Source organism: Pituophis catenifer, unplaced genomic scaffold (assembly GCF_029215685.1).
Source record: "Pituophis catenifer annectens isolate HBS135680 unplaced genomic scaffold, rPitCat1.0.hap2 SCAF_3, whole genome shotgun sequence".
NCBI lineage: Eukaryota > Metazoa > Chordata > Lepidosauria > Squamata > Colubridae > Pituophis > Pituophis catenifer.
The window spans coordinates 170,847,548-170,875,244 of record NW_027256883.1 but is presented as its reverse complement, the minus strand read 5'-3'; the positions used below and the strand labels follow the sequence as shown (position 1 = coordinate 170,875,244).

General features: G+C 37.9%; 1 protein-coding gene across 1 annotated transcript; it reads left to right on the top strand.

Annotated features, from left to right (window-relative positions):
• Window positions 1–1,628: 1,628 nt before the first annotated feature.
• NUAK2 (NUAK family kinase 2) lies at window positions 1,629–20,802 on the top strand. The gene is made up of 7 exons (XM_070939781.1): window positions 1,629–1,835; window positions 10,648–10,768; window positions 12,345–12,496; window positions 14,403–14,468; window positions 15,884–16,003; window positions 16,387–16,519; window positions 17,595–20,802. Exons 1-7 carry the CDS (start codon window positions 1,629–1,631, stop codon window positions 18,731–18,733), a joined length of 1,938 nt encoding a protein of 645 aa, XP_070795882.1. The 3' UTR covers window positions 18,734–20,802.
• The last annotated feature ends 6,895 nt before the right edge of the window (window positions 20,803–27,697 follow it).

Genomic DNA, 27,697 nt, shown 5'->3' with positions numbered 1-27,697 from the left:
AGAACACTTAATATAAAAAAAATAAATAAGGTGGTTTATGATGAGTTAATATGAATTTAGATATGGCATAAGTCACTAAACTAGGTCTGCCTTACTTCCAAGATAGGCATTATAAAATTGGTCTATTTGTACATATAGGGAAACAATAAATTTCTCCTTAAATAAAGATTGTAGTTCATTATGGCAAACCTCATCCGTTTCATACCTCTTGTTATTGGGTATTGTATCTCTGTGTTGTTCTTGTAAATCAGGGATGAGCAGAAAACAGATCTGAATTAATGGATAGAGCTCTTGCAGTTCAGAAATGCTTTCTGAAACCGTTTCTTAACAATAATAGGAACAAAATGATCCTCCCCCCCACACACACATATGAAGAAAACTTAGAATAAATTGGAGGGGATTTTAATTGGGAAAGACCAGGAACTCAATTCAGTATCTATTATTTTTAATTGTACTGTATTGTAAGCCACCCAGAGTTGTTTCAGAGTTGGGCAGCCTCAAAATTGGAATATTAAATTCTTACAAAAATCAGGAGACTTTCTATATTTAATACACTTAATCAGATTGGATGGTAAATCCAACAATGTGGAGGGGTGTAGCAGAGGCTGTTGCTAGATTAGATGTGACAAAATTTCTCACCATTGAATTGTCCCCCAAAGCATTGGTATGGGGTTGTGTATTGAGGCATGAGAAAACCAACTGACATTGCAGGGATCATCTGTTTTAGATTCATGTATTCTGGTGGATTCAAAACTTAAATCCAAGCCAAAACCAACAGATTGTGCTACAACTGTTACAATTCCAGTATTTAAAAAAAATTCCCCCACTGGTTCAATATAGTTTTCCATTAACTTGCTTTTGGTCTTCTGCCTGTTAATTTCTTATATTTATGAATGTAAATAGAGTCATGGGAATCTCAGCCGGATATAAAAATAACTACTCCATTATCACTCTTTGGGATATATCCTATCTTACAGAAAGATTCATTGAGAAACACAAATAAATCATTTCTTTTTGTAAAGTTCAAGAAAGAAGAGGTTGTGTTTGTGTGTGTGTTTATATATGAATATATTTTACGTGGATCGATTCTTCCAGGAATAATATTTCCCTTTTTGTACATTGGACAGCACATTCCACTGTTAAACTTCCTTGGGAATAGTATGCTGAAGTTGGCTTTTATTCTTTTTGTGCAGCTTTGCTCATATTCTCCTTTCTTTTTACCTCTTGAGCGCATTAACATACCTGATGATATGCGTGGCCGGAAATAGCCCTCCCTGAATTCCATCGGGGTTTTTTTTTTCCCCTTTTCTCACGTGGATGTGTGTAGAAAAGAATGCACATTCCCGATTTTGCCCCATTGTCTCCTCTGCAAAAATAACCACCAGCCGTCTTACCACCTCCGCTCACCCCCCCCCCCACAGGCGCCACGCGCGCGCAGCGACACCTTGCGAAACAGACGGGCGGCACCCACGTGAGGCTGCGTAACCAATGGCTACAAGAGGGAGGGTCCGAAGCGGGCAGGTTTGTAGCATTTATTGGCACTGTGTTGGCCGGCCGGCTCTAGGATCCTAGTCGGCCGGCGGTCGTTGAAAGTGGTGCGTCGGCTCCGCGGGGTGGCGGGGGCGGCAATGGAGCGTGTCCCGCCTTCCGAGGCTCCGGCGGTCTCCCCGTTCAAAGATGGGCTATTCCAATTCCCAAAGGCGCCGGTGAAAAAGCAAGCGGTCAAGCGGCACTATCACAAGCATAATCTGCGGCATCGCTACGAGTTCCTGGAGACGTTGGGCAAAGGCACCTACGGCAAAGTTAAGAAGGCGAGGGAGCGATCCGGCAAGCTGGTAAGGAGGAGCTTTAATTCCAACTTGCTCTCATCTGCTGGGTTATCCACCCGGCTTCCCCGTTCGGGGGTGGGGGTGCAGGGGGGGTCGTGCTGCTGGCAGAGAGGATGGTGGGTCGTTGAGGTCCCAGCCTAGCTTTATTCTGTGCGCCAGGTTAGAGAAGGCGACTGGCTTCATGGGACAACAGTATATTGGTGTGCGCCTGATTTGGGGAGGCAGCTGGAAATTGAAACTCCGAAGTGACCTGTGCATACATAACGTGCTCCGCGTCCATTGAGGTTTCAGCCTTTTATTCCAGGAACCTACCTACCTGCCTGCCTGCAAGGTTGCTGCTGGTTCGACTTGTTTGCAGCGCTGAGAAACTTTGCTTTTCAATAAAACAGGCATAAAGTCGCGCGGAGCAATAGAGCCATCAGAAAGATAAGCGATCACGTGTTTTTCCACTTTTAATTTTTTTTCTTTTTCTTTCTGACCCAGTCAGAAATCTTTGCCTTGTCTCCCTCTTACGGTGGGGTTTTTTTTTTTTTGTATCTGTCGATCCAAGCCTTCTTTTGAATTTTCCCGCTATTTGTTTGCCTGCGTGTGTACTGCAAGTGAAGGAAAGCCCCTCTGCCTTCCCAGCTTTAGTCTGCAGGCTTTATCTGCCCCCCCCCCCCCGTCTTCCAGATTGTTTAGCCCATGTAACGGCAATCTTTTCTCCCCCCCCCTCCCCTTTTCCTTAGCATTACAGAATGCTGTGGTTTCGCAGCCGTGGCTGATGATCTCTTGCAGCTGATGTAATGAGGGTTGATCTTGCCTCCTTCTCTTCTTTTCTTTTATTTTTTTTTCTCCCTTCCCCGATAAACAGCGCAGGGCTCACTGGCTGCTTTAGCTCCACTGGCAAAGCTATTGACTGCGGAGGGCTTTTGGCTGGAGAGGGGAGGCGTTTTGCTGCACAGTGAAAGTAATTAGGAACCTCTACCCTGCAGGGTTTGCTGATGGTGGGGGGAGATTAGTAGTCTTGCAAGAAAAAAAAAAACCCTGCAAAGCCGGTGAGAGAAGTGGGATTGCATAATGGTTCATTATTTTAATTATATTGCACACTAATTGTTATACTATTTGCAGAAGAAAAAAAATCCTGATTTTTTTTTTTACAACAATGTATTCGATTAATATGCAGTTCCGTTCCAGACATTATCAATGTTTACCCATGAGTGAGGTCTACACATTTCAGTTAGGTTAAATATGTCTGTGCTGGTAGCTTTAAGTAAATGTTTCCCCGTTTCTGTTGAAGGGCATAAAGCTAAATTTAGGATACCTTTAAAACACTAGGAGTCAACACTGATTTAAAGATGCACACAGACACACACACACACAAAAATTAGCTTTTGTTAGGTTGGATCACAATGGACTTTACAGCATTTGTTATGTAAGTGGCTCAGCTTATTGGATAAGGAATTGGATTCTAAGTTAATGCACTAGTGCAAAAAATAGTGCAAAAGTTGCATAGTGTGTTAAATCAAAATATACTTTAAGAATGTGAATTAACATGCAATGAGACAGGCCCATGCAAATTAAAGGCAGTCTTGCAGGACTTCTCATGCCTCCTTTAAATCATTCTAGCTAGTGAGGTAGAGTGATAGGATTAAGGGCAATTACATCAGAGCAAGGGTGATAAATTTAGAGCACTCTTGCAAAGCTCCCTGCGTGGCTTTTCTTTTTGATGATAGTGGCAAGCTGTTTGTGAACCAGTGGCCTTTGGTGGGCTGAGGTTATTCTATGGGTGGCTTTGGCAGAGTTGTAGGTGCTTCCCCTTTAAAAGAATGAAAAAAAAAAGATGGCCATCTTGTGCTTCTACCTTTAGTTCTTCCCCACTCTTCAACTTTTTTTTTTAATGTCATTGATTTTGGCATGAATTGCCTGCCTGTGTGCTGTTTGCCTCACTTGCAATACTGAAAGCTAGTCTTATTGGCTGGAAGTTAAGGGGTGGGCAAGGTACAGTATCCAGAAGAGTAAGATCCAAAGGTCTCTGATATCTTCCTTTTAACCTTGTTTTTCCTGTGTAAATTAGCATTGCTACAAGAATGTGCATTGGGCGGTTATGTAAGCACAGTGTAAATTTGCCTAAAGCCTATGTCTTGGCTTTCATTCAGTAGAATACTGTAACTTGTTGAAAGAACTCATCATGACGGTATTGTTTGTCTCTCCATAAACTCCTACATAAGATATATTGCTTAAGCAGGATAGGCAAAAGCCTAAAGTTTGGAAATAAATTATCTGTGGCAGCACCATTGGTTTGGTGTATTAGTAAGCTGGGCCGATGTGGGAAGTAAACAGTTCGAGTCACGCTGACTGAAGTTACAGATCTTGTTTCCCTGTGAAAGGAGAGATTACATGTTTATACTAGCCTGAAAGAATAAATATTATAAGCTTACCAACAAAAATAGCAGGTAGTACAACTTGACCTCTTTTTTGCCCAGGTTAGTCAAACTTAAATCCACATACCTAATTTCATCCCAGTAAGCTATTTTTATCGCTTTCTTTTTCATTTAATAAATATAGTCTGAGAAATCAAACATTCTTGAAGCAGGCAATGACAAATCAATTCTGTGTGGTTGCCAAGAAAACAAGATGGAAGTCCTCAGTAATCCCCAGAAGCTTAGCTTGACTTGACTAAGTCTTTATCTTTTTATTCCAAAGCCAGCATCTTGGGAAATATTCATATTGCAGTCCTGTATAAATGCTTCTAATCTAATCATGCAGCTCCTATCTTGATTCAGATCATAGCTTTGAATATCACTATTGCTTCTGCTTTCAGTTGAACATGGTGTACATGATAATTGACACCTCTGTTCAGAGGATACATCTTGTTATTTATTGTATGGATCAGTTTTCCCCAACCTACAAGTTGCAGCTATGGCCAGGAGGGCCTTTGCACAGCTTCAACTGATGAGCCAGTTGTGCCTCTCCTGGATTAGGCAGCCCTTCAGTTACTCACACTATTGTCATTTTAAGAGTCAACTGTTGCAGTGTGCTCTGTATCCATGAAGACCACTCAGAAGCATCAACTGGTCAAGAATACAATAGTGCAAGCAGTTGGGGCCTGCTTAGGCATGCTTGCATGACACACCTACTTCATGAGCTGCGCTGGTTGCCAATATGCTTTTGAGTGTGATTCAAGGTGCTGGTTATTACCTGTAAAGTTCTACATGACACGGAGAGCTGAGGTTATCTGAAGGACCTCCAATCTCCAATGGTGTCTGCCTGAGTGGTAAGAGCCATTAGAGTGAGCATTCTCTAGGTTTCCTTGATTAAATAGTGTCATCTTTCAGGATCCAGAAAGTAGATTCTTTGACACAGCACCTGGAATTTTGTCCCTGCAAAATCCTACCATGATGACATTTCAAAAAGCCTTGAAGACCTGTCTGTTTCCCCAGATCTTGGGGTAGGGTAGATGAACCCCTTATTAGATGTATTTGTTACACCATCTTATTTTATCTTTTTGTATTTATTTTTTTTATATTGTCAGCCACCCCAGAGTTGATATGGAGATGGGCAGTCCTGAAATCTAATCAGATAAATAATAAGACTTGAAGGCCTTTGGATGTATTGGAACTGCCATTCCCAGAATTCTCTACCTTGATTCAGTTAATTTAACCTTAGTGAATGGTCTTGTCAAATTACTTTCCCTTGCTATGTTTAGATTTAGACTTCAGATAAATCCAAAAAAGTTTGCTCAGTAATGTATCTGATCAAAAATCAAAATAAATTCTGTACTCACCAAACCAGTGTAGGAATCAAGACTTGAAATCAACATAGAATGTGGTGTAGCTCAAACATTTAACCAACTTTTATACATTGTTTTTTTAAAAAAATGTTCTACTTCTTTCTTCTACTTGCTTTTTAAAACTATTAACTATTGTAATGTCCCTGAATTGCTTATGTAAAGAAATTTGAGTGCCCTGTTTTTTTCTCTTAGAAAGTGCATATGAAACTGCAGAGTGCATCTATGGTGAAGCCTATTGGCTTCTATTTCAGTTTGTTATTTTGCATCTATAAGCTAGGAAGAGTAGCTTTTAGTCCTTGGCTCTCTGCCAGATCAAACTGTAGGTCTGGATTTCTATAGTTTTACTAACAGAATATAGTACTTATAATCAAGGGGTTGAGCTATGCAAGAAAGAAAAAGAAAGAAAGAAAGAAAGAAAGAAAGAAAGAAAGAAAGAAAGAAAGAAAGAAAGAAAGAAAGAAAGAGGAGGGTGATTTTCTTTAAAAAAAAAAAATTCATTCCACCCCACTAATACCCAGGATAGCAGCAAATACAGGGGATTTTGACAACCAGAGTTAAGCCATGATTTCTTAGAAATAAGGCAACGTATAGAACTTGGAACTCATTCTCACACAGCTGTCAAACTTTTATTATCTTTTGAAGATCTCTTTTCTCATTAAAACCATAATTAAAGTCATATTTGAAAGGAGCGCTTAGACCAAATTGTAACAGTAAAAAAAAAAAAAAGCTGACTGGCGATAAAGATTGTCCACCTGCAATCATAATTTGCAGTTGTATTCTACAAAATGGTTTTATATTCCAACCTAGTCTTTAACTAGAACATGGAGCTGATTGCCTTAAACCCATTTTCCAATGTTCCACCTGCACATAGTCACACCCTCCATCTAGATTCAGATGGAGTAGATTCAGTAAAAAACAGTAAAGGTATATAATATTGATTATTCTTGCATATATGTCATCAAATATTATACAATGCTTTACCCTCAATATTGTATGTGAGTTTTTCTAGGAACATATGTTTAAATTTAGAGTTAAAAAGGAGCCTATGACTTAGGACGGCATAGTTAAATACTATGTCAGGCAGGGTAATTTGTAGCAGGAAAAGTAAAAAAACAAACCCAGTCTGCTAAACTGTTGTCTCTTATATGTGGGATTACAGCTCTCACAACGTGCACACCAGTACAGCCTATAGCTGTGTTGACTCAGCATGATGAAAATTGTGTCCCAATGCATGTTGCAGATATCAGAATAGGCAATAAATATGAACAACTGACTTTGCAGCTTGTAAACTTTTAGGATTGTCCTGATAAGACACAGAGCATAAGTCAAGTGTCCTTGTACTTGTCCCTTTATTCTGGGCAGTTTTCATAGAGGTGTGTCTCTTTTCTGAGGGATGTATTTTGGACAATGTCCTGAGAATGAAGACATGGTGCTGCTTCAGCATTAGCAGCTCTGACCACTTTAGGCAATCTTTCTAAACTTCTACGGTGATTCTGCCCAGCTTTGAAGAAACATTTCAGACCTCTGGGTCAGTTAGGAGTGCAGTTGGGGTTTAGATTTAAGAAGTGGATGGGAGGAGGACTTAGAGAAGGCAACTACTAGTTTACCAGGAAAGTTTTGCCCACCAGTGATGCACATTCCAGAAGCTTATCCAAATAATGAGGCAGTGAAGTGGGAAGAACTGGAGATTGAACCCTTGAACCTAGCACAAAGGCCATTTAATGAAAGAAGTTTATATTGTAGTTCTGCACAATATAAACCGCAGAGAGGAGAGCTGCTGATCTACAGATATTTTGGACCACTTTCTCAGGATCTCTGACACTGGAGATGCTACAGTGATGCAGTTCATTGCCCGTGTGCTTGTTGTGAATCAAAATCTTTGCAGGATACTTATTTCCAGACTTCCCTTGCACTAGTTGTTCATTTGTGTCTCTCCCTGCCCCATTTCCCTGGGAAATAAACTAATTGACTCCTATAGTTTTTAAAACAGTTTTTTTTAATTAAGACATGTTAATTGAGTAGAATATTTTAATCTAGAAGACATGAGATTGGGAAAGGCTGACAAATGTGAATGAAACAAAATCTGTAGGTAGAAAGCTTTTTCTTTAGTTTCTTTTCTCTCTCTTCGTTATCTTTTGTGAACTGCCAACATAATTTTTTTCTTCCAAAGCACCTGGAGTTCTTTCAAATGTTTTGCTGGCAGATTGTCCATCCATCCATCCATCCAACATCTATCTATCTGTCTGTCTGTCTGTCTGTCTGTCTCACATTTGGAATGTTAGATAGATCTCCCTCACAAAAATATATATATATTCTGTAAGAAATAAAATAAATTATGAAATAGATAGGAAATCGTGCTCTAAATTATTCTAGAATTTATATTATATAATTCAGATATTGGGGAGGGTTCATCTCAGTTCTTGAAAGTATGGATCCTTACATACCACTCGCGCTAGGTGTTGTTCTCAGTTTGCAGGGAAAAAAGTTTATTCCTTGCACAGGCAAGCCTGCTGCTAACCTCTTTGATTTTTTTGTTGCAAGAGATGATTCATGACAGATAAATATATCTCTTGAGTTCATATAATTGGTTTATATTTTGGAAATATATCCTTCCCTTTAAAAAACAACAGCACGTCATAAAGAGGAAGGAAATGGTGAGGATGCAATGAGGGATCAGACAGTTCAAGGCTGTGGCCACAATCCCAGTGTGACAATGCATGCGTGGCAAGTGGACAACCTCTTTTTTAGTTTATTATTTTATTTAAAAAAACTAGAAAGAGTGTACTTAAAAAAGATATAAGAAAGATATAAAACATACTGGGAAATAGGATACCAACCCTTATTCTTATTGAATTTTCAAGTGAACATACTCAGTTAAGGTAATTTGAATCACTAAAAAAGCTATAAAACAGTAAATAATTCATTAGATAAATACTGAAAGTTATAGATCGAATGAAGACATAATTCTATATATAACAGAAGCTGAATTTTGGATGCAGCATAAATCCGTATATAACGTTATAATCCAACAATAGTTTTCAGTTAGGATTAAATTCTTTATCAGAATAACATGTTATTCTTAAATCAGACCAATATTCCTATTATCTAATTAGAATTCTTCCAAAGAAGGAATCAAAGATTTTTTCCCCCAGTAGAAAAGTGGTCAACATTAACGTGTAAGTAGATGAATATATTCTCACTGCTTAGCATTTTCTGAAAATAGCTTCACATGAAATGAAGAATAATATTCATATTAGTACCAGGGCAAAGTCATATACCTCTGTTTTGCTTGTAACCCATTGAAACAAAAATAGATTATATCTGCGTAAACTGAATCTCAGATGACTGATAAAACTATTCTTTCTTTAGCAAGAAGGGGCAGTGAATTTGCTTTTTAGACTTCCAAGTTAAGATTCAACCTAGCAGGTTATCCATCTTTTCATCCTACCACTAGTTGGGAGTTCAAATGATTTTGTTGCTGAGGACTGGAGAACATGCCTTAAAATACACCGTCTTTGGGAAGAGTTGAATGCTCTCTGCCTCTCTCTCCCTTTATAGCAAAGAAGGAATTTGAGTTCATTGTGGCTGGATAGGAGAGCTCTAACATTTCTGCCTTTGGGATGCAAGACTAGGCCTCCCTTTCCTTGTTGCCAGGAGACTTAGTATTATGTGTCTTCCAGGATCCTTTTACAGGATTAATGCTGTTCCGCATTCTTGTCTGAGGGAGGATATGGAGGTTGTGCCGGATTCTGTTGAAAATTCAACCCAAGACATGCATTGTCTTCACAATCTCTTTGAAAGAGGATTAACTACATCTATTCTTTAGCGTGCTCACTTTCCCTCTCCTTCTTTTACTTGGAAAAGAATTTTCATAATAAAGCAATCCTTAGTAGTCTTTTATAAAGTTTACTTCTGCTATTTCAGATTTGCAGCATTTTGACTAGCTATGTTGGAGGAACTTCTGTGTTCCTTGTTTTTATTTTTATTTTAATGCATTTGTTCAGAAGAGAAAATAGTACCTGGAACTTTATGGCTTTGTTTCAGGGCCAAACTGGTTATTTTTTAAAAAAAATAAATAAATCTGACCAAGTGACTTATTTTCAGCCATAAAGGATGGCCGAGGATAACAGAATGTTTTCATTTGCAGCAAATAAAACATTTAGAGTCATGTGCTCTGCTCACTTTCCATTCACTAGCTATGTTTTATTACAAGAACTCTACCAAAACACCAAACTCCTGCTCTGTATTAAGCCTGTGCAAAGTTGCTGCTTTGAAAAGAACCAAGCAGATACTTTGTTTAAAGAGAAACAAAAGATGTTTAATTTAAAAATGAAAAGTCTTTTTCTTAAGAGGATCTTTAACCAAAATGTTTCAAGTGCCAGTGTGCTGACATCTTTGTGGTTAGCGGATAAACTCTTGCTTTTCTTAACCCCTTTTTTAAAAAAAACTTAACAGCATAAACACAGAAATTTTTAAGCACTGAACTATTTCAATAAAAATGACCTAGAGAACCTTCATATTGAGGCAGGGATAAATCACATAAAAAATATTAAAAAATATTAAAACCATAGAATTCTCAAAGTGTATGCTTCCAAATGGGGGATGTTAGTTCGAGGGCCCAGGAGTATGAATTTAAAAATACATATTTAGTTATTCTCACAATGCTACTGACATCAAATATATGTATTTATTTGCTCCCTTGTTCTTTAACTTAGGTCGCAAAATAAAAGCAAAGTAAGAAGCAATTTTTGGGGTAGTGGTTAAGATGCTGGACTAGAAACTGAGACAGCATGACTGTTAGTCTTCCTTTGGGCATGACAGCCTGCTGAGTAAATTTTGGCACTTTCTCAGCTCAATTTACCTCACAGAATTGTTATAATGGGCAAAATAGGGAGGAAAAGCATTACTGTGTGCACTACTTGAAGTGATGCACAATAAAGGTGGGATACAAACTAATATTTTTAAAAAAAATCAAGAAGTGCATTGATATGTTTTACATTCAGAAAGATTGCTTCACTGTTAATTTGGGGAAAACTGCATTTCCAGGTTGCTATCAAGTCTATCCGGAAAGATAAAATCAAGGATGAGCAGGATCTTCTCCATATCCGAAGGGAAATTGAAATCATGTCTTCTCTCAATCATCCCCACATCATTGCTGTTCATGAAGGTAAGAATTGTTTGTTTAAATGTAATTTAAATTTACCTACTTGTTTTTCAGGCCTTTCACTATTTTTTAGAAATTTTAGAAATTGTAGCTGCTTTTAGGTCAGGGAACTATTTTTATCTCTATAGTTCCAAAGCTGCTTAATGCAGCATTTGTAGAATATGAACAGGTAGCTAAATCAAGATATTTTAGTGGAATGATTTATTGATACATGCTGTACTTTGAATAGGCTCAATTGCCAAACTTTCTAGGCAGATTATAATTTATTGAAACAGACCATTAAAGATGGACTCATCTGATCTGTGGCTTAATAAAACTGCCATGGCCTCTTGCATTTACGAGGGTAGAAAGTTCTAAAAGAGACACTTGGTAAAGGACTTTCCTTTTCCTTTTTCTTTTTACTGTTGCATATTGGCACAAGCTGGAAATGTGGCAGTATAAAGTATAAAAACATCTCAGGGCAATGCCCAGGAAGAGTTTAAACTGGTTTGGTCACTCTTGATTAGGAGGCCAATTACATAGCATGGGGAGGAAAAGAAATACCAAGGTTTTCTCTTCAAGCAGTGCTGGCCATGTTTCCATTTTTTTCACATAAATAAATGCTGTTCTTCACCTTTAAACACAAGGGAAGGAGAGTCTGCTTGAAGTGCAACTGGATAAGTGAAGCACAGCAACGCTGAAAATTTCCCATTGCACTTTTCAGTACTGTTCGTATTTGCATCTTGTTTTTTCTTTCTTTCTTTTTTTTTTTTTTTGGTGTGTGTGTGTACAAAACAACTTGTACATGCTCTGAACACCAGTTGATTCTTGTGGTTTTGAGACTGAGAATAAAGAACTTTGAGTCTAGGTAACTTCTTTGTTCATTGTATAGGTACTATGTACATATAGTACAATATAGTATGAAGGCACGACTAGGTGAAAGATCCTGAAGCATTATATTGTCAAACAAATAGAAAAGTTAATATTTCAAAAGTATCATTCTGATTATTGCAGGGGTATCTGAGGATGTAGTCAAAAACATCATGATGAGTGGCCATGATTCTACCATCAAAGCTTCACTCGTTTTCTATGTGCATTGCATGTGTCAGACATGAAAACTGGGCTGAGCTTTGGTCACACCATCTTAACTTTTTAACTGTATTATTTACCGCTAGTATTTTTAATCCAGAATCAAGAAAGGCAACACAAGAATTGGTAAAATAAATAATCTGGTCCTGGTCTAAAGTTAAACCATTATTATATTCAGTGATGAAAAGAGATTGTATCTGTGTACTGATCCCTGAAATTCTTTGGCAGGTGGTATGGTCTGTGACCAAAATTTTGTTTTTTTGTTACAGCTCATGATGTTTCCTAATGGGAAATTCATTAAACTTAAATCCAATTTACCTGCTACAGTACATACCACAGCAGTTAAAACAGTGTTAAACTATTTGGCCATACATTTGCACAAATATACAAAGTTGCAGGTCAGGACAGGAACTAAAGTGACAGGTTTATTATTAGAAGAATTTGGCATTAAGATATCTAGAATTCTTCTTTATAATTGTTCCTAATCTTTTCTCTGTTCTTGTTTATATAGTATTTGAAAACAGTAGCAAGATTGTCATTGTGATGGAATATGCCAGCAAAGGAGATCTTTATGATTACATTAGTGAGCGCCAGAGATTGACGGAGCAGGAAGCTCGGCACTTCTTCAGGCAAGTGGTGTCGGCAATCTATTATTGTCATAAGGTTAGTGAAAATGGAAAAAAAAACCCCAACTAAATATTTCAATTTATATTTTCATATCCATGTTTTACATCTAGTTATTTAAGATGGTTGAAAGCTGAAACATAATTACCCTATTTAAATATCATAATGGGGATGCATGAGTTTCCTGCAATCTATCAAAAGCACAACAGGTTTTTTTCTTTCAGTTTCCCCTTATAGCAGTGTAATGATATTTTAGTTTAATATGGAATACATCCATGTGGACTAATTAATAACATTGTTGGCTGGTGTCCTTAGCCTTTTATATGCAATGTAATTGAACTTTTTTCGCATTCCTAGCTTTCATAGGAGGATGAGTTTTCTCCTTCCATTATGGAGGATGTAAACATTAGAAGGTGAACGTCTTCCTCAAAGCGGGAGGAAAAAGGATTGTGTATTAAGATTCCTGTTACATACAACATCTGCACAAACTAGTTGATTGTGGTGTTAGCTGAAATGTCCCATCTGGTCTTAGGGATGCAACTGTGAGAAGCTGCATTAGGAAACATACATCTACAGTGAAAAACTCTGCTAGCAAGTCAAAATTATTAGGTTGGGTAATTTTGGCCTATTGAATTTTGAATACTAGTTAAAGCAGTAGGCTTTCCCAATAAGGATAGTTAGAGTAGCATGAATTTCAGGTTTACCCTCAGGAAAATCATACTGGCATGACATTATAGTGGATTAAAAACTTGATAATGTAAGTCTTGATTTTTTCCTTTACTTACAGAAGGGCACTGGGGAAACCTAGATTGTGCTGTTCTATAAAGGAAATATAGCAAATCCTACCTTCCCACTTTCCTGTTTTGTTTGGGTGTTTAATGGGAAAGAGAACAGATAGCAAACTTTTCCATCATTGAGAATGAGCTCTCTTCAATGTAATGGAGCCTGAGCAATCTTCCTTAGAAAAAATACCTTGCAACAATCACATTAATTTGCCCAGAGCTTTCAAATTACATGCCAAACATAAGTCACTTGTTATATTGGGAAGCACCTGCTTCCATTCATTTTGTATTCAAAGCTAATGGCACTTGAAAGTCAAGGGGAAAGCTTAATGTAACAAGACTAAGGTACAATTTGGACAACCTGCTTCAAATAGAGCTTGTCAGTCTGGAATTCTAGACGTTTACTGGTCTTATTTTGCAAGCTTTTTTCTTGGAAGAAAGGGAAAAAAATGGAAGTAACTCAGGAAGTAATGCTGGGGCTCTAGGAATGTTAAGGGCTATAGATGAGCGTGGGCAGTCGGTGGGAACACACTGCATTCCTTTGCAACTAATTCCATTGTCTTAGGACACAGTTGGAAACTGATAACAACTTGCTCTTTGCAAGGAAATGTACTAGTTAGGAAATCTGCATTTTGCCACATCACCCTATTAGGGGAATTCTCAGTAGCAAAAGGAAATATGTCACCAAAACATCCTGCAGGCATTATTGGGATGGTTTTCCTTCACTGTGATTTCATCTGTGTTACAATTGTGCAGGAGGTTCTGCTACTACTATTCCCATACAATTGCACATTCATATATTTATTGCATAGAAAACCATAGATTTGAAGCATTTTTATTCAGTGGTACAAAATAGTTCTTAGCAGGAGGCTTCTGGGGCTTTAGTTCTCATGTGTGGGTTGCGCTGGTAAGACTGCAGGAATTCCATATCATTACTCTGCCTTCTTTACTTAGTATGCGCACGATGTGTCTATGTTTCACTTACATCTGTACCTCTCTGATGGCTTAGTGTTTTGTTTCATAGAAAAATAAATATTTCAGCAAAATGCTAATATATGACACACAGTTAGATGGGATGAACTGAGGTAGCCTTCTAGCATGTCTTTGTTTCCTCTTCTAACAGGAAAAAACTAAATAGGCTTCTGTTTTTTTTCCCCCAACAGAATGGAATTGTTCATAGAGATCTGAAGTTAGAAAATATTCTTTTGGATGCAAATGGAAACATCAAGGTAAGTTGGAATTGGCATGAAATTGCATTTGAGCGCTTCTTTCCTATGGTACTTTCTGAAGAATTTAAAATACGATGAAGGCCAATTTAAAATAGCAATTTTGAAATGTTTGGATAGTATGTGATGAATTCCCCACTTCTCATTCCTCCTCCACAAATGCAGATATTTATATTGCCAGGATGGATTTTAGTGAAGATGTTAAGCCTTCCAGTGTGAAAATGTTCTAAATCATCTTAGAGTTTGCGTGACGTCATTGCAGATTAGGCTAGTTAGGCAGCAAGACTGAATATTTATAGTTCGACAGTGTTCCCTTATTTTGTAGAATTCAAAACATGACTAAAATTCACAAGCAGTCAGCTTTAAAACTGGCTACTTTTAGCAAGGTTGCTATATTCTGTGCCTTCAAGCTTCAGGCACTGATGCTTCCACTTTATCCACTGACATCTAAGAGATTTCAGAGTTTTGCAAGGGAAATATGAGTCCTGCCTTTTTTTATATCTTCAAAAAACTAAAAGATGCTGTTATCCAAACCCTTGATTTGACTATTTGTGTGTGGATTACTTGGCTCCTTTTAACAAGAAAAAGAAGATTAAAAACAACTAGTCGCCAAGAAGTTTAGCTTATCTTCTGTTCTGCTAAACAAGCAGATTGATTATGAAGAATTAAAGTACAAGGTGACTCTTGGCAAAATGGAAGACAAAAAGAAAATGATGTGGTTTCTTTACGAAAAAGAAAAGGAAGACATTTGTGGGACAGTGAAGGAGACTTTGAATCATTTTTTACACAAAGGATTCGGTTGTGTATCTGAGAATGATTCATTACCTTATCACAATTAGCTAAGATGGCAAGTGGAACATTGTGTATAAAGGATTTGTAAATGAGCACAGATTGAGGGCACCAGATTATGTCAACATTGCACACACATAACATTAGGGTTTCCGTTGTGATTCTGTGGTTGCCATATTGATCCTTCTCCTTTAACATGTTGCTGGGCCTAGGCCCAATTTATATTACCCAGACAATAAGCTGTTGTCAAATTGCTTTGAATATATGTGCTGTACCATCTGGATGATTCAACAACTCTAAATCTAGGGCCTGATAGCTTGTGTTTATGTGGACAATGCAGAAACTGAAAGGCTTGCTTTCTCTAAAAATACAATTTTAGTTGATTTTGGGTTGGAAAATAAAACTTCTTCTAAAGCAGGGGTCTCCAACCTTGGCAACTTTAAGACTTGTGGACTTCAACTCCCAGAGATCCTCAGCCAGCTATTGCTGGCTGAGGAACTCTGGGAGTTGAAGTCCACAAGTCTTAAAGTTGCCAAGGTTGGAGACCTCTTTTCTAAAGGAAGTCCTTAGTATTTGTTTTCTGGTAGAATCAAACAGCATTAATCTGAGATTATTCTTCCTCATCATAGATTGCAGACTTCGGCCTTTCCAATGTTTTTCAACAAGATAGGCTTCTTCAAACCTTCTGTGGGAGTCCCCTCTATGCATCTCCTGAGATAGTTAACGGAAGGCCTTACAAAGGACCTGAGGTAAGAGAACTGATAAAATAAAATTTCCCCAGTACTGGAGAAGCATTAATACTATTCAGGCTGCAAAACACATAGCAGAAATTCCTGACTTTTCCCACTGAATACTTAATTGTTGCAAGATTATGCACCTGGTCATGCATATTGCATTTAATAAACCCATTGTATGCTTAAGAGCAAACTGATGGCCAGAAACTACCATGCAGTTTATAGCCAAGGTACACTCTGAGAGAATGACGTTGTTGTTTTATTGGCAGTATTCATGGCAAGACATTCTTATTTGCACTTCCTGATGGTAATAGCAGTTGCCAACATAAAGATCAAGGAAGAGTTTTATTCCTTGGGTAGACTGATTGCAAGTTAACAGTTGGCTTTTATATCTGCAGGTTGACAGCTGGTCCCTTGGTGTTCTTCTCTATATTTTGATCCATGGCACAATGCCATTTGATAGCCATGATTACAAGACACTGGTAAAACAGATTACAAGAGGAGATTACAAAGAGCCCACCAAACTTTCAGGTAAGTTGAAACCGGATGAGGGGTTTTCTGCCTAGGAAATAATTCTACTCTATTTTTTATTAATCACACACTGCTTTGAGTACTGTTTTTATTGCAGTAATAAAAATGAGTATTTTCCAAAACTTACATTTCTATTTCATGTGATTCCAGGAAGAACAAGATATTAAATTAGTGGCAGAGAAAACTTTTATTATTCAAAAAGGCCAAGGATTAAGTGTAATAAAAGAAGGAAATAGATTGGCAGTACTGCAGTTCAAACTCTGTTATCAAACCAGTTGCTTAACTTGGATTACAGATTAGTTTATGTCATTTTATGGCTGGATTACTTCTGTGAAAGAGTAGCTCTTTCAGATGCTTTGCATAAATAATAATCTAGAGGAATTACAAAAACAAAATGGAATACTCACAGACTTGACTGAATTTGAAAAACACAAAACTCAAAATATTTGTTGGGGCTTATTTGCAAACTGCTGGTGAAATACAGTATGATTGAATGAGTACAGAATTTAAATAGAACTCACATTCACAGAAGGGGGTAATTCAGAACATCAAGTCTAGCCTTCAGCTCAGTGCAAGAATTCAAAGTAAAATGTCACAAATGAAGGGCTAATGTTTAGCAAAGAAATAAATGATTGGAAAGTGATTTCAACCTTTACCTTTTTTTTCAGTGTACATAAAATCAACTTCCAGGACTCTTGATTTTTACAGTGTTGGCATCAAATATGAAAGACTGTCTAATCTGATTATTGCATTTACAATAATTTTTAGAAAATGAATTAACTATTTTAGCAATCAGTACTACAGCATCAATATAATATCTTGTGCTAATTTTCACTAAATGTAATATTCTTGGTGAATTTAGTATTTATCTGCCACTGTGATCCCCATAAGCAGCATATCAGATCTATAAAAAATATATTCTTATATTTGCAGTTTTGGAGTTTCTGATGGATATCAGATCCAGGTCATTAGCTGAAATAGGATCTTTTCCTCTTGTACTAAAATTAGAAAGGAGTTCTGCAAAATGAAGCATGCCCCTTATCTGTACATCTCATATGATTTCTTTGATTTGTAGATGCCTGTGGCTTGATCCGGTGGATGCTCATGGTGAATCCAGAACGCCGAGCTACCATTGAGGACATAGCCAGCCATTGGTGGATCAACTGGGGTTACAAAGTACCAGTTGGGGAACAGGAGTCTTTGCGAGAGGATGAATCTCCATTGGCTACTGTTGCAGATTGGCTTCGCCGCTCCTCCAGGCCTCTGTTTGAAAATGGCTCCAAGATGCGCTGCTTTTTTAAACAACACATCCCTGGTGTCACGTTGGAGAAGCAGCGTTCACTCAAGAAGTCAAAAAAGGAGAATGACGTGTCTCATGCTGTGCAAGAAACGGGCCTAGCACCAGAGAATCAATCCAAATCAATCCTAAAGAGACCTAAAGGCATATTGAAAAAGAGAAACTCTTGTGAGAAGTCCCAGGGTCCTTCTTCCACTCTGGTAGCTCCTCTTGATACGCAGAAAGAAGACAATACTAGATCTGCAGTTGAGCTGGCTTGTGTCCTGTCCTCCAGATCCTTGGCCTGCCATTCAGAGGATGTTGTAGCTGTCCCTCCAATGCCCAAGAAAGGAATTCTGAAAAAGCCACTGAAGAGAGAGTCTGGCTATTACTCGTCTTCAGAGCGTAGTGAATTTGCAGATGTTTTAGACTCTGAAAACATAGACTTCAATGCCAGTGTCTTTGTGGGCACTCCGTCCTCCGCTCAGAACTCCAGTGGCAATCAAGCCAGGCGGAAAGGTATTTTGAAACATAATGGCAAGTATTCCTCTAGCAGCACCGAGTCTGACGATGTGCCTGACAAAGTCCTCTCAACGTTCCCTGAGCTGATTTTGCCCAAACTGTCCCTTGCCTCTCGCATTTGCCCATCCAGTGCTGTGAGTGAAGACAGCATCCTTTCCACAGAGTCCTTTGACCAGCTTGATCTGCCGGATCGAATGCCAGGAAGTGGAGGGGTCTCCATGCGTGGCTCTGTCTCTGCAGATGACCTCTTGCAACTGGAGGAGGGAGATGTGGAAAGCAAGGGCCGCCGACTCCGACGCTGGACAGTGACTCAGTGCCAAAAACCTCTTGCAGACAGTTGTTTCTCTCTGGCAGACTGTGATAATGTTACCGAAGTCTACAAACGGGCTGTGACGATCAGCATGAAACTAAGCTGATATTGCCAATAAGGACCACTGACGTGTTTGCTAATTGTGGCAGACATGTTTTGCAGCCCAGATTCTGGCATTCTCCAAACAATTTGCACTTCCCATTCAGATGGATAAAGAACTAAAGAAGTAGAGTCTTTGTCTTCACCCTAACAGGGCTGGGAGGCTATTTATTTTTTACATATTCCTTGTTTCTTTGAGAATGTAAAGGAGCATTTACATTCTTAACATTGCCTGTAAAATGGTACCACAGGGTATGGCTGGGTGTTTGGAGAGAGAGAGAGAAAAAAAGAATATGTTGATAGAAGGGCAGTGACTGTAGGGAAAAAAAGTAAAAGTGTAATGGGCCTGGGGGTTGGGGAGTGGGAGAGAATGAGAAGGCATTGGTTCTCTGTAGAGTAATGAACTAAAAGGGATGCACTTTTTTTTCTCTCCCAACACCATCAACAAAGAAATACTGAACTGGAATCATGAGTAACTCATTCCATAACATTCTCCCAAACAGCCTTTATCTCTCCAAACAGACCCTGATGATCATCTCTAATCTTGGTGACTGGAGTGATGATATTATTTGCACTGTGTTTCTTTAATTGCACAAAGAAGAGAATGTGTTAGAAATGCTTCTGAAGGGAAAAAGATTAAAGCAAGGTACTTGGAAAGGAACAACTAAGGTTCTGGTTCATTGGAGGGTATCTGCACTATATATTATTTAGAATTCTAATTACCCCAATATACTTGGATTGAAAAGGCAGAGAAAAAGGGGCTCACTAAAAAGATTCCGTTAAGCAGCAAAACAGTTGATAAAATTTAGAACATTTTACCCTGTGGACTTTCTTAGATTACAATTCCCATAATCTTCAATCGATATAGGGATGCCGGCAGAGGAAAATGGAAGGACCAACATATATGGAGGGGATCATGCAGGAAATACTGACTTCTTTGAAGTTAGATGCTCTGGTAAAATCTGGATATAGTAAAGGCACAGAGAAGTTCAGAATTCTTTATTCTGATTTCTGTTTTGTTTTACTTCTTAGAATACTAAAAGGAGCCTTTGTTTTGAACTTGATTTAAAAAGTGACTAAAATATGGTGCATTTTTCACTCCTGCCAAAAAAAGAATGCAAAATATAATTGCTGTAACCCAACTGTGTTGTAAAATGAATGTTCCTGTAGCTTTCAAATAGGCACTTGTGTTTTCAGCATGTATAACTAGCTAGGTCTGAACTAGAATATGCAGTCTAAAAGGTCAAGATAATGAGGGCCAGGTGAAAATTGTTTAATGGGGAAACAGATGTGAATAGTAAGGCATAGCAAGTTTTTAAAGAAGTGAGCATCAAGTCCTTCCAAAATACAATAAATATAGTTGCCTTTGAAAAAATGTTAGGCTATGACTTGGAACCCAAAAGATGTTTACTTAACATAGGAAGATACCTTTCTTTGAACTTCCTGATGTCCCAGAGGGTGTCTCTGTTGTTCAAGTGACCCTCCTCCTGAAAGTTACTGGAAGGAAGGAAAGGGCAAAAAGCCTCATTCTGGAGTGTCCTAAAATTAACCTGTTTTATGAATCCAGTCATCATATTTTCTCCAGATGCCTGTGCCTTCTATATCTGGGTTACAAAAACCTATTATGTTTGCTAGATGACATTGGAAAAACAGGAAAACAAATGTCTTTATTTTCTAATTATTTCTGGATTTTTGTGGAAAGATAAATCTGGTTCTGTTGTCAAAGTAGTGAATCGTTGCTTTTGTGTGTGTGTGGTTTTTTTTAAAAAAATACTGCCTTTTGGACCAATATGTACTTGACAGAATTTTTTTTAAAAAATAAAAAAGGTATTCTTTTTTTTTTAAAGACAATATAGTGTATTCATAATCTGAAGAAGGCAAAACATGTCCATATTGTAGCATTCGGATTCTAAGTATCAGATGCAATATCTTGCCATGCATTTTCTGGGTTAACCTTCAAAGTACTATGTTGCAAAGTATTGTTCTTCCATCTGAAGAAGATAAATTTCTAGAAAAGTGGGACCATAAATTGATGCAATAGTTGTGCAAGAAATAATAATAAACAATAATAAGGAATTGTGTGTTGATGTTGACTGTTACTGTTTCTATTGTTTCCTGCCCAGGCCAGTCATTTTAGACTCCCTTCCAGAAGTGTCTCTGAAGGGGAGGGCCGGGCCCAAAGAGGAAAGATAGCAAATAGAATATTTTGGTACAATCCCCCCTCCTTTTGTATGCTCATGCTCTTATCACGGTTGACTTAGCCTTCCATCCTTCCGAGGTGGATAAAATGAAGATCCAGATTATTGAGAGCAATATGCTGGCTCTGTAAGCCCCTTAGAGAGGGCTGTAAAGCACTGTGAAGCAGTATATAAGTCAAAGGGCTATTGCTAAGTGCTGCTGCTTCTTGAGCCATATCCATCATCGAACGTTGGAGATCATGTTGGCAATCCTATTTTATCAACAGCTGCACAAAAAAGTGCTGTTGAGTTTTGTCCAAACCAGTCCCTTAGATTTTGAAGCCATGATGTTCTTCTGCCTGAACCTTGTTTGCCTCCAATCTTTCCTTGGAGGATTAAGTGAAGTATGGCGTATTTTTCTGGGTATTGCTTCACATCTCCAAACTATTTTTTATGGTTTTGATGATTTCCCTTGGCTTTCCCAAGCTTATCACCTCATTTCTGATTTTGTCAACCTAATTTATACGTAACAGCCACCTGTAAATCCACATTTCAGATGCTTCTAGTTTCTTCAAGTGGCTTTCTGTCCATTCTGTAGAATGCTAATTGACTGATACAGGAAGATATATACTTGCCTTGGCTGGAAGGAGGCAATAATAAGTAACAATGCTCTTTGTTTCTGAATGATGAGAAAGCTATCACAAACTCCCTTGAGAGAACTTAAAGTTAGCTCGTTGATTTTTTTTTTAAAAAAAAACATCCAGTTACATAAGTTCAGTATTTCCTTGGTCTTCTTTGCTTTTCCTAAGGTATTTTGGTTTATGATACTGCAGATAATAGAAGTAGCAGAGCCACCCGGTATGAGCTCCTAAAAACAGAGATAACAGTTCTGCTGATCACACCAAAGGCCCATATAATCTACAATTTATTTTCCACAAAGTGCTGATCTGATTTCCCTGAAAAGGGTAAAAACAGGCATCTTATCTTTTGATATAGTCTCATTCATCATGAACTTATCTGCTCTCTTTTTGAAGCTGTTCAGGCTGGTGACTGTTACTTCATATGGAGGCAGTAAATACCACTGTGGTAACTGCATTTAGAAAATGAAATGTAACCTTTGTCCTCCCTCAGCTTCATTAGGTGGATCTAGGGCTGAGTTATATAAAAATGAGGGGAAAACCTGGCTTTATCCACTTTGCTTTCAACAAACACAATTCTCAGGTGTCTCTTTGTTTACTAAACTAGAAAGATGCAAATACCATAACCTTTTGACATAGAGGCATTCAAGCTCCATAATATTTTTAAGCAAGCTTTTCTGAACTTTTCCCAGAATTAGAGTACTGTATACTCTGAGATCTGGCAATCACAGGCATTAACGGCATACCAATGGGGTTGCATTATAAATTTTTATACAGGCAATTCACAAGAGGAATTTTTTTAGAAGTCTGTTTTATGAATTTTTTCAAAAATGCCATATAAATACTGTAAATCAAAGTTTTCCCAGCACTAAAGTGTTCTACCTGCCATTTTAATGTTTACTCACTTAAATTGGAGTGCTTCCTTATGCTTTTTTATTATATGAAATAAGCTAGTGTTACCAGCAAATTTTGTCACCTCATTGCTGACTCCCCAAACTGGAGAGGCATATATTCTGTGTCAGGCTAAAACAGCAACAACAAAAAGCAGAACCATACTGCTTTTTCTCCGAATTGTAACTGTAACTAAACTCTTTGCCACTTGAGCTACCAAGGAAAAAAATATTACATTAGTAATACCACAGAAAATAACACATTTTTAAACAAACTGCTTGGAGAAGAAACATGGAAAAGATGGTGGTAACCCTGCTCTAAACCATAAGTACATGGTCTCTGAGTAACTGCTCCACAACAACAAAAAATGAAATAATCCCCAACTCTTCAGTAGCATCTGAAGTGCTGATGTATGGAAACTGATAAACTATGTGGAACTCTGAAATAAAGTCAATTCCAAATCTGCAAAAATAAATACAAGAGATATTGGTATAGCCATTTGTTTGGACCTCTTTACTTCATCAAACTAGATGTTGTGTCTTTAAATTCCCAAGTATTTATATGAGGGAGGGAAGCTGCAATTACAATTAATTATCCTCCTTAGCTTTTTCCAACTGCAAAGCATCATTTCTTAAACATACAGCATGGATTTCATTTTACTCTATATAGACTCCTTTTCTTGCTTTTCTCACATTTATGCTTGAAATATTTCACAATAACTCATAATATTCTTGTCAAGTCAGCTTGGGAAAATTATACTAATGGAATCATACTTTGCAAAATTCCACATGCAATTATTATAATTTGTGATATCTTTTTTTTTTTTAATTTGATTTATATGCCGCCCTTCTTTGGAGACTCAGGGCGGCTTACAATGCGTTAAGCAATAGCCTTCATTCTTTTGTATATTTATACAAAGTCAGCTTATTGCCCCCACAACTGGGTCCTCAATTTACCTACCTTAGAAAGGATGGAAGGCTAAGTCAACCTTGAGCCTTGGCGAGATTCGAACCTGCAGTAATTGCAGGCATCTGGTCTTAATAACCAGCTTAACAACAGGGTGCCTTAGACCACTGTACTACCAAGGCTCTGTTATCTGTTGACATTTACCACATATATTCATTGTCTCTCTCTCACTCTCACACAAATACTTGCATGCATACACATAACTCCAGCATTTTAGATAGTTTGATAAAATGAGTTGGATAGCTCATTTCAATAACATTTCTTAGTTGGAGAAAAGGAACTATCAGATTCCATCTGATTTTTAACGACTCTAACAATTTTCCTGGTAATTCTTGATCCTAATTATGGAAAGATTTGATTTTTCTGGGTGTTTCATTTGTGCACTAGTGCATAGGAATGAGGCAAAGGTATATAATAAAGCCTGAATCAAAATCTATTCTGCTTCATGATCCAAATATTTGTCAGTGGGAATCCAAACCAGAATCAACCCTGCTGCTAATCAGAATGAGGAAATACCCTTAGATAGCTACTCTCTGTTGTATTGTTTGAATGTATGATTCTATGCTGATGTGATGTAAGTGCCATGAAGCTTGTTTTACAATCCCTAAAGTGACCAACTGTCCTCCTGAGAAAGGATTTCAGCACTACCTTGAAATAGGAGTCAACTCATGAGTGAATTTCCTTTCTGAGGAGAGACAGTGCCAACAGAATGACTTGATTCAGATTAAGAATGATTGCATGGCTACCTATTAAGTCTTCAGGTCAGATCATACATTTGGCAAGTTATAGGAGAATGAGAATTAGTTTGTAACAGTCTGTGAAGGTCAACATTTAGCCCTTTAGAAAATGGATGTGATTTCTACATTTGCTTTTGTGTTGTTTTTAAAAGGGTGGGGGGAGTTGTATCTTAAGCGTAATAAAAGCCAGGACTAGCCAGACTCTTAAAAATGCCAAGTTGAAAAACAATGATGATTAGGGGACTTGAGGCTAAACTGTTCAAAGAACAGTATCAAGAACTGGGCTGTCTAATCTAATGAAGAAAAGAAATAGAGGTGTTATCAGTCTTCCAATATTTGAGGGGCTGTCACAGAAAAGAGGAAGTCAACCTATTCTCCAAAGCACCTGAGGGAAGGACAAGAAGTAATGGGTGGAAATTTATCAAGGAGAGATCCATCCCAGAACTAAGACCTTTCCTGACAGTGAGAAAAATTAATCAGCTTGCCTCCAGGAGTTGTGGGTTCTCCATCACTGAAGCTTTTAAGAAGAGATTGGACAGTCAGTTGTCCAGAATGGTATAGGGTCACTTGCTTGAGCAGGAGGTTGAACTAGCAGGGGGTTGAACTCTAAGGTCTCTTCCAACTCTGTTATTCTATATTCTGAACTGTGAAGAAATGAATTATTTCCTCGCGCTAGGCCAGTCTTTTTGTGCTCATTTCTGTTTCTGTTTCTGAAATTGTCCCCAAACACTATAAAATGCTGTAATATTTTCTTCTATTTCTATTTGGTTAATGCTAATTCTTTTTAAGTGCCTTGACAAAATCGTCTACCTTTAACCTACTGGTAGCTGTTAAACTGAGCCTGAAATGAAAAGAATGCAGGCCTGGAATTCACCCCCTCCAGTCCACTTTCAGATTCAGATGAAATTAACAAGGTCATTGTGCAATTTGCCCCCCTGCAGAGAATTCCCCACATGTTTCCAAATCCATTAAGAAAACCTGGGAGTACTTAAAACCATTTTGGGAGAACAAGACGATTGGTCAGTGCAAAGTCCTAAGAATCTCAAGGTAGGAAGAGCACAGAAATGCTGTTCCCTGCCAAATCAGCAGACATCATCTGACAGAAGAGAGGTGAACTTCAAAGTTGTTCTCGAAGTGAGTTTTCCACCAGAGTGATCTTTTCACCAACTTATGTCCTTTGCCGCTCAATGACAACACTTCTTGTTGACTGGGGATAATTATAAAGAGAATAGAAAATGGCCTTGAAGGACAGTGGGAAGAACTGTTTCTGAGGGAATGATTAGACATACAGCTTGAGTCCATACCAAGAAACACACATCAGAAAACACCTCATTTTCCTAATTTGCACAAAGATAAAATATGGGAGGACGGAAATTCAAACTTCTACAGGTGTATTAATAGTTTTAGACCAGTATGGCCCTTGTTTCCGAGTCTGGTCAACCTTATAGTGCTGACAATGACATTAGTTGTAATTGAGCCTATCTGAATGATCTAAATTTGAGAAAATTATTTCCTGTAGCCCATGCTGAGAGGTTTTTTTACAAGTAACCATACTGATAAAATAGAAATCGGATTGCTTTGCAGACTCTTTGCATCATCCTCCAACTCAAAAAGATTTAGGTAATGGTAGTTCATGAAAAAGAATATTGTGTACATTGGAGAAGAATAGATATGATTCTAGAATGTCAGCTTCATTCTTCCTTAGTGGTTCAAGGTTGGAGAAACTGAAAAGGGCCCACAATGCTGATCCAAGTATTTTACAAAGGAATTAAATTCTCCTAATAATCTGCAAGAATCCCCCTCCCAATCCAGAGTTTCTATTTTGCAAAGTAGACCAAACACACATACACACTGGCATTTCTGCTCCCAGATCTTGTATATCTACTACTTTCATCTGGGACAGGAATGTTAATAGGATGGAGTCCTGGCCTCGGTAGAGTATCAGTGACAAAGGGAGAAAATGTGTTTGCACTGTGTGCACCAAGGATTAGCGGGGTGTCCTTTCAAAGCAAGAATATTTTCTGATCTTCCCCATGTACCTTTGAACTTTCCTCACAGCTGAGATCCTACCATCACCTTCCCGTTTATTCTTGCTTTATCCCCTAGGTGATATTGCACAAGGATTTCTTGTTGCAAGAAGTGAGAAAAGCTTGAGACAGGAAAATAGGCCAGCATCTCCTATTGCACCAGCATAATCTCAAAATGTGCTTAGTGGTGAACTCCCCAGTAAAGCTCCAAAGTTTTCTTCTTTCCATTTAACTTTATCACCCAAATTTCTTTCCTTCCTTCCTTTCATCTATGGAATAAATGGGGATCCATTGGAGGCATTCTGGTTGAGGAAAGTGAATGTATGGGAATCTTCCTGGATTACTCTTTCCTCTGTAGTTCCTTGAGTTTCCTCTCATACCACTACAGAGGGTACCATTCTTTAAGTAGATGTACAAAGCTGAAGGTAGGAAGATACCTTCATTACATCCTTGGCATCCTTTAACTCAAAGTTTGTAGACACCAAGTCTCTCTCTTGATTTCCTGCCCAATAAAAAGTGAGGTACATTTTTGCTCTCAGCATTTAGCATTTAGGTCATGATGTTAATTTATCTGGAGAAAGGATAAGGAAGGAAACAAAGTAAGGAAAACAGGTTCATTAAAATGGGCAAAGGGATGCTTAATGAAGTACATGTTCCTTTTAATATATTTTAAATTATATACAGTATGTTCCTTTTTAATAGCTCTGTTACTTTTTAAGAACTCTGTCCCTTTGGTGAACAGAAGTGGTGTTTTGTTCAGGATCTGATGCAGTCTGGAGTTCAATGTAAGAATATATCTGCATCTTCTCCTCTATGAGCTTATATATACAGTAATGTGTGTGCAAATCTCAAAGAATCCTAATAAAATTAGATGATAGCAGAAGTGTATTTATACATTCCTTTTTAAGGATACCCTGCCATATATAAGGTTCTGTGCATTACCAATAACGTCAGGAAAATAACAACTAATAATATTGCTGGCTGAGTTTTCATCAGTTTTCCTTAAATTTATTCCCTCCAGATGTGATGAGTTCCAACTTCCATCCTATATATGATGTAGGGTTGTTACCATTATTGTCCCAAAGAAAAGACTGTATTTATAAGATGAAAAAGATGCCAAGAACAGTCACATAAAAATTATGCAATTAATACAGGTACTCAGAGTCTTCAATGAATTGTTTAGAAGCCAGAAAAGTAGATGTGAGAAAGTTAGTTAATAGAATAGTGCCAATGATGTTCAGAGTATGCATACCAGACGATTACGGGTACAAATAAAAACAAAATAAAAGACTCTCTATGCTTACGTTGTACAACAGCAATTACAAAGCACAGCCATGTAGCAAGACTGGTTCAGGAAGACTGAGAGGAAATGACAAAGCAGAGACGATTTCTAGACTTGCCTTTTTCTTGACCTCAGTACACTGTTTCAGAGCCAGGTAAGATTTCAATCCTAATGTTATTGATAACCTTTTAACCTTACCTTTCCTCCAAGAAGCTTAGAGGAAACCCATTTCATCTTCTCAGCAACCCTATAA

Bases quoted from the DNA above. Each gene is read 5' to 3' on its own strand.
- NUAK2 (XM_070939781.1), top strand. From the start codon at position 1,629: ATGGAGCGTGTCCCGCCTTCCGAGGCTCCGGCGGTCTCCCCGTTCAAA. The intron at 14,469-15,883 runs GTAAGTTGGAAT...TCCTCATCATAG, and splicing joins ATGCAAATGGAAACATCAAG to ATTGCAGACTTCGGCCTTTC. The intron at 16,004-16,386 runs GTAAGAGAACTG...TTATATCTGCAG, and splicing joins GGCCTTACAAAGGACCTGAG to GTTGACAGCTGGTCCCTTGG.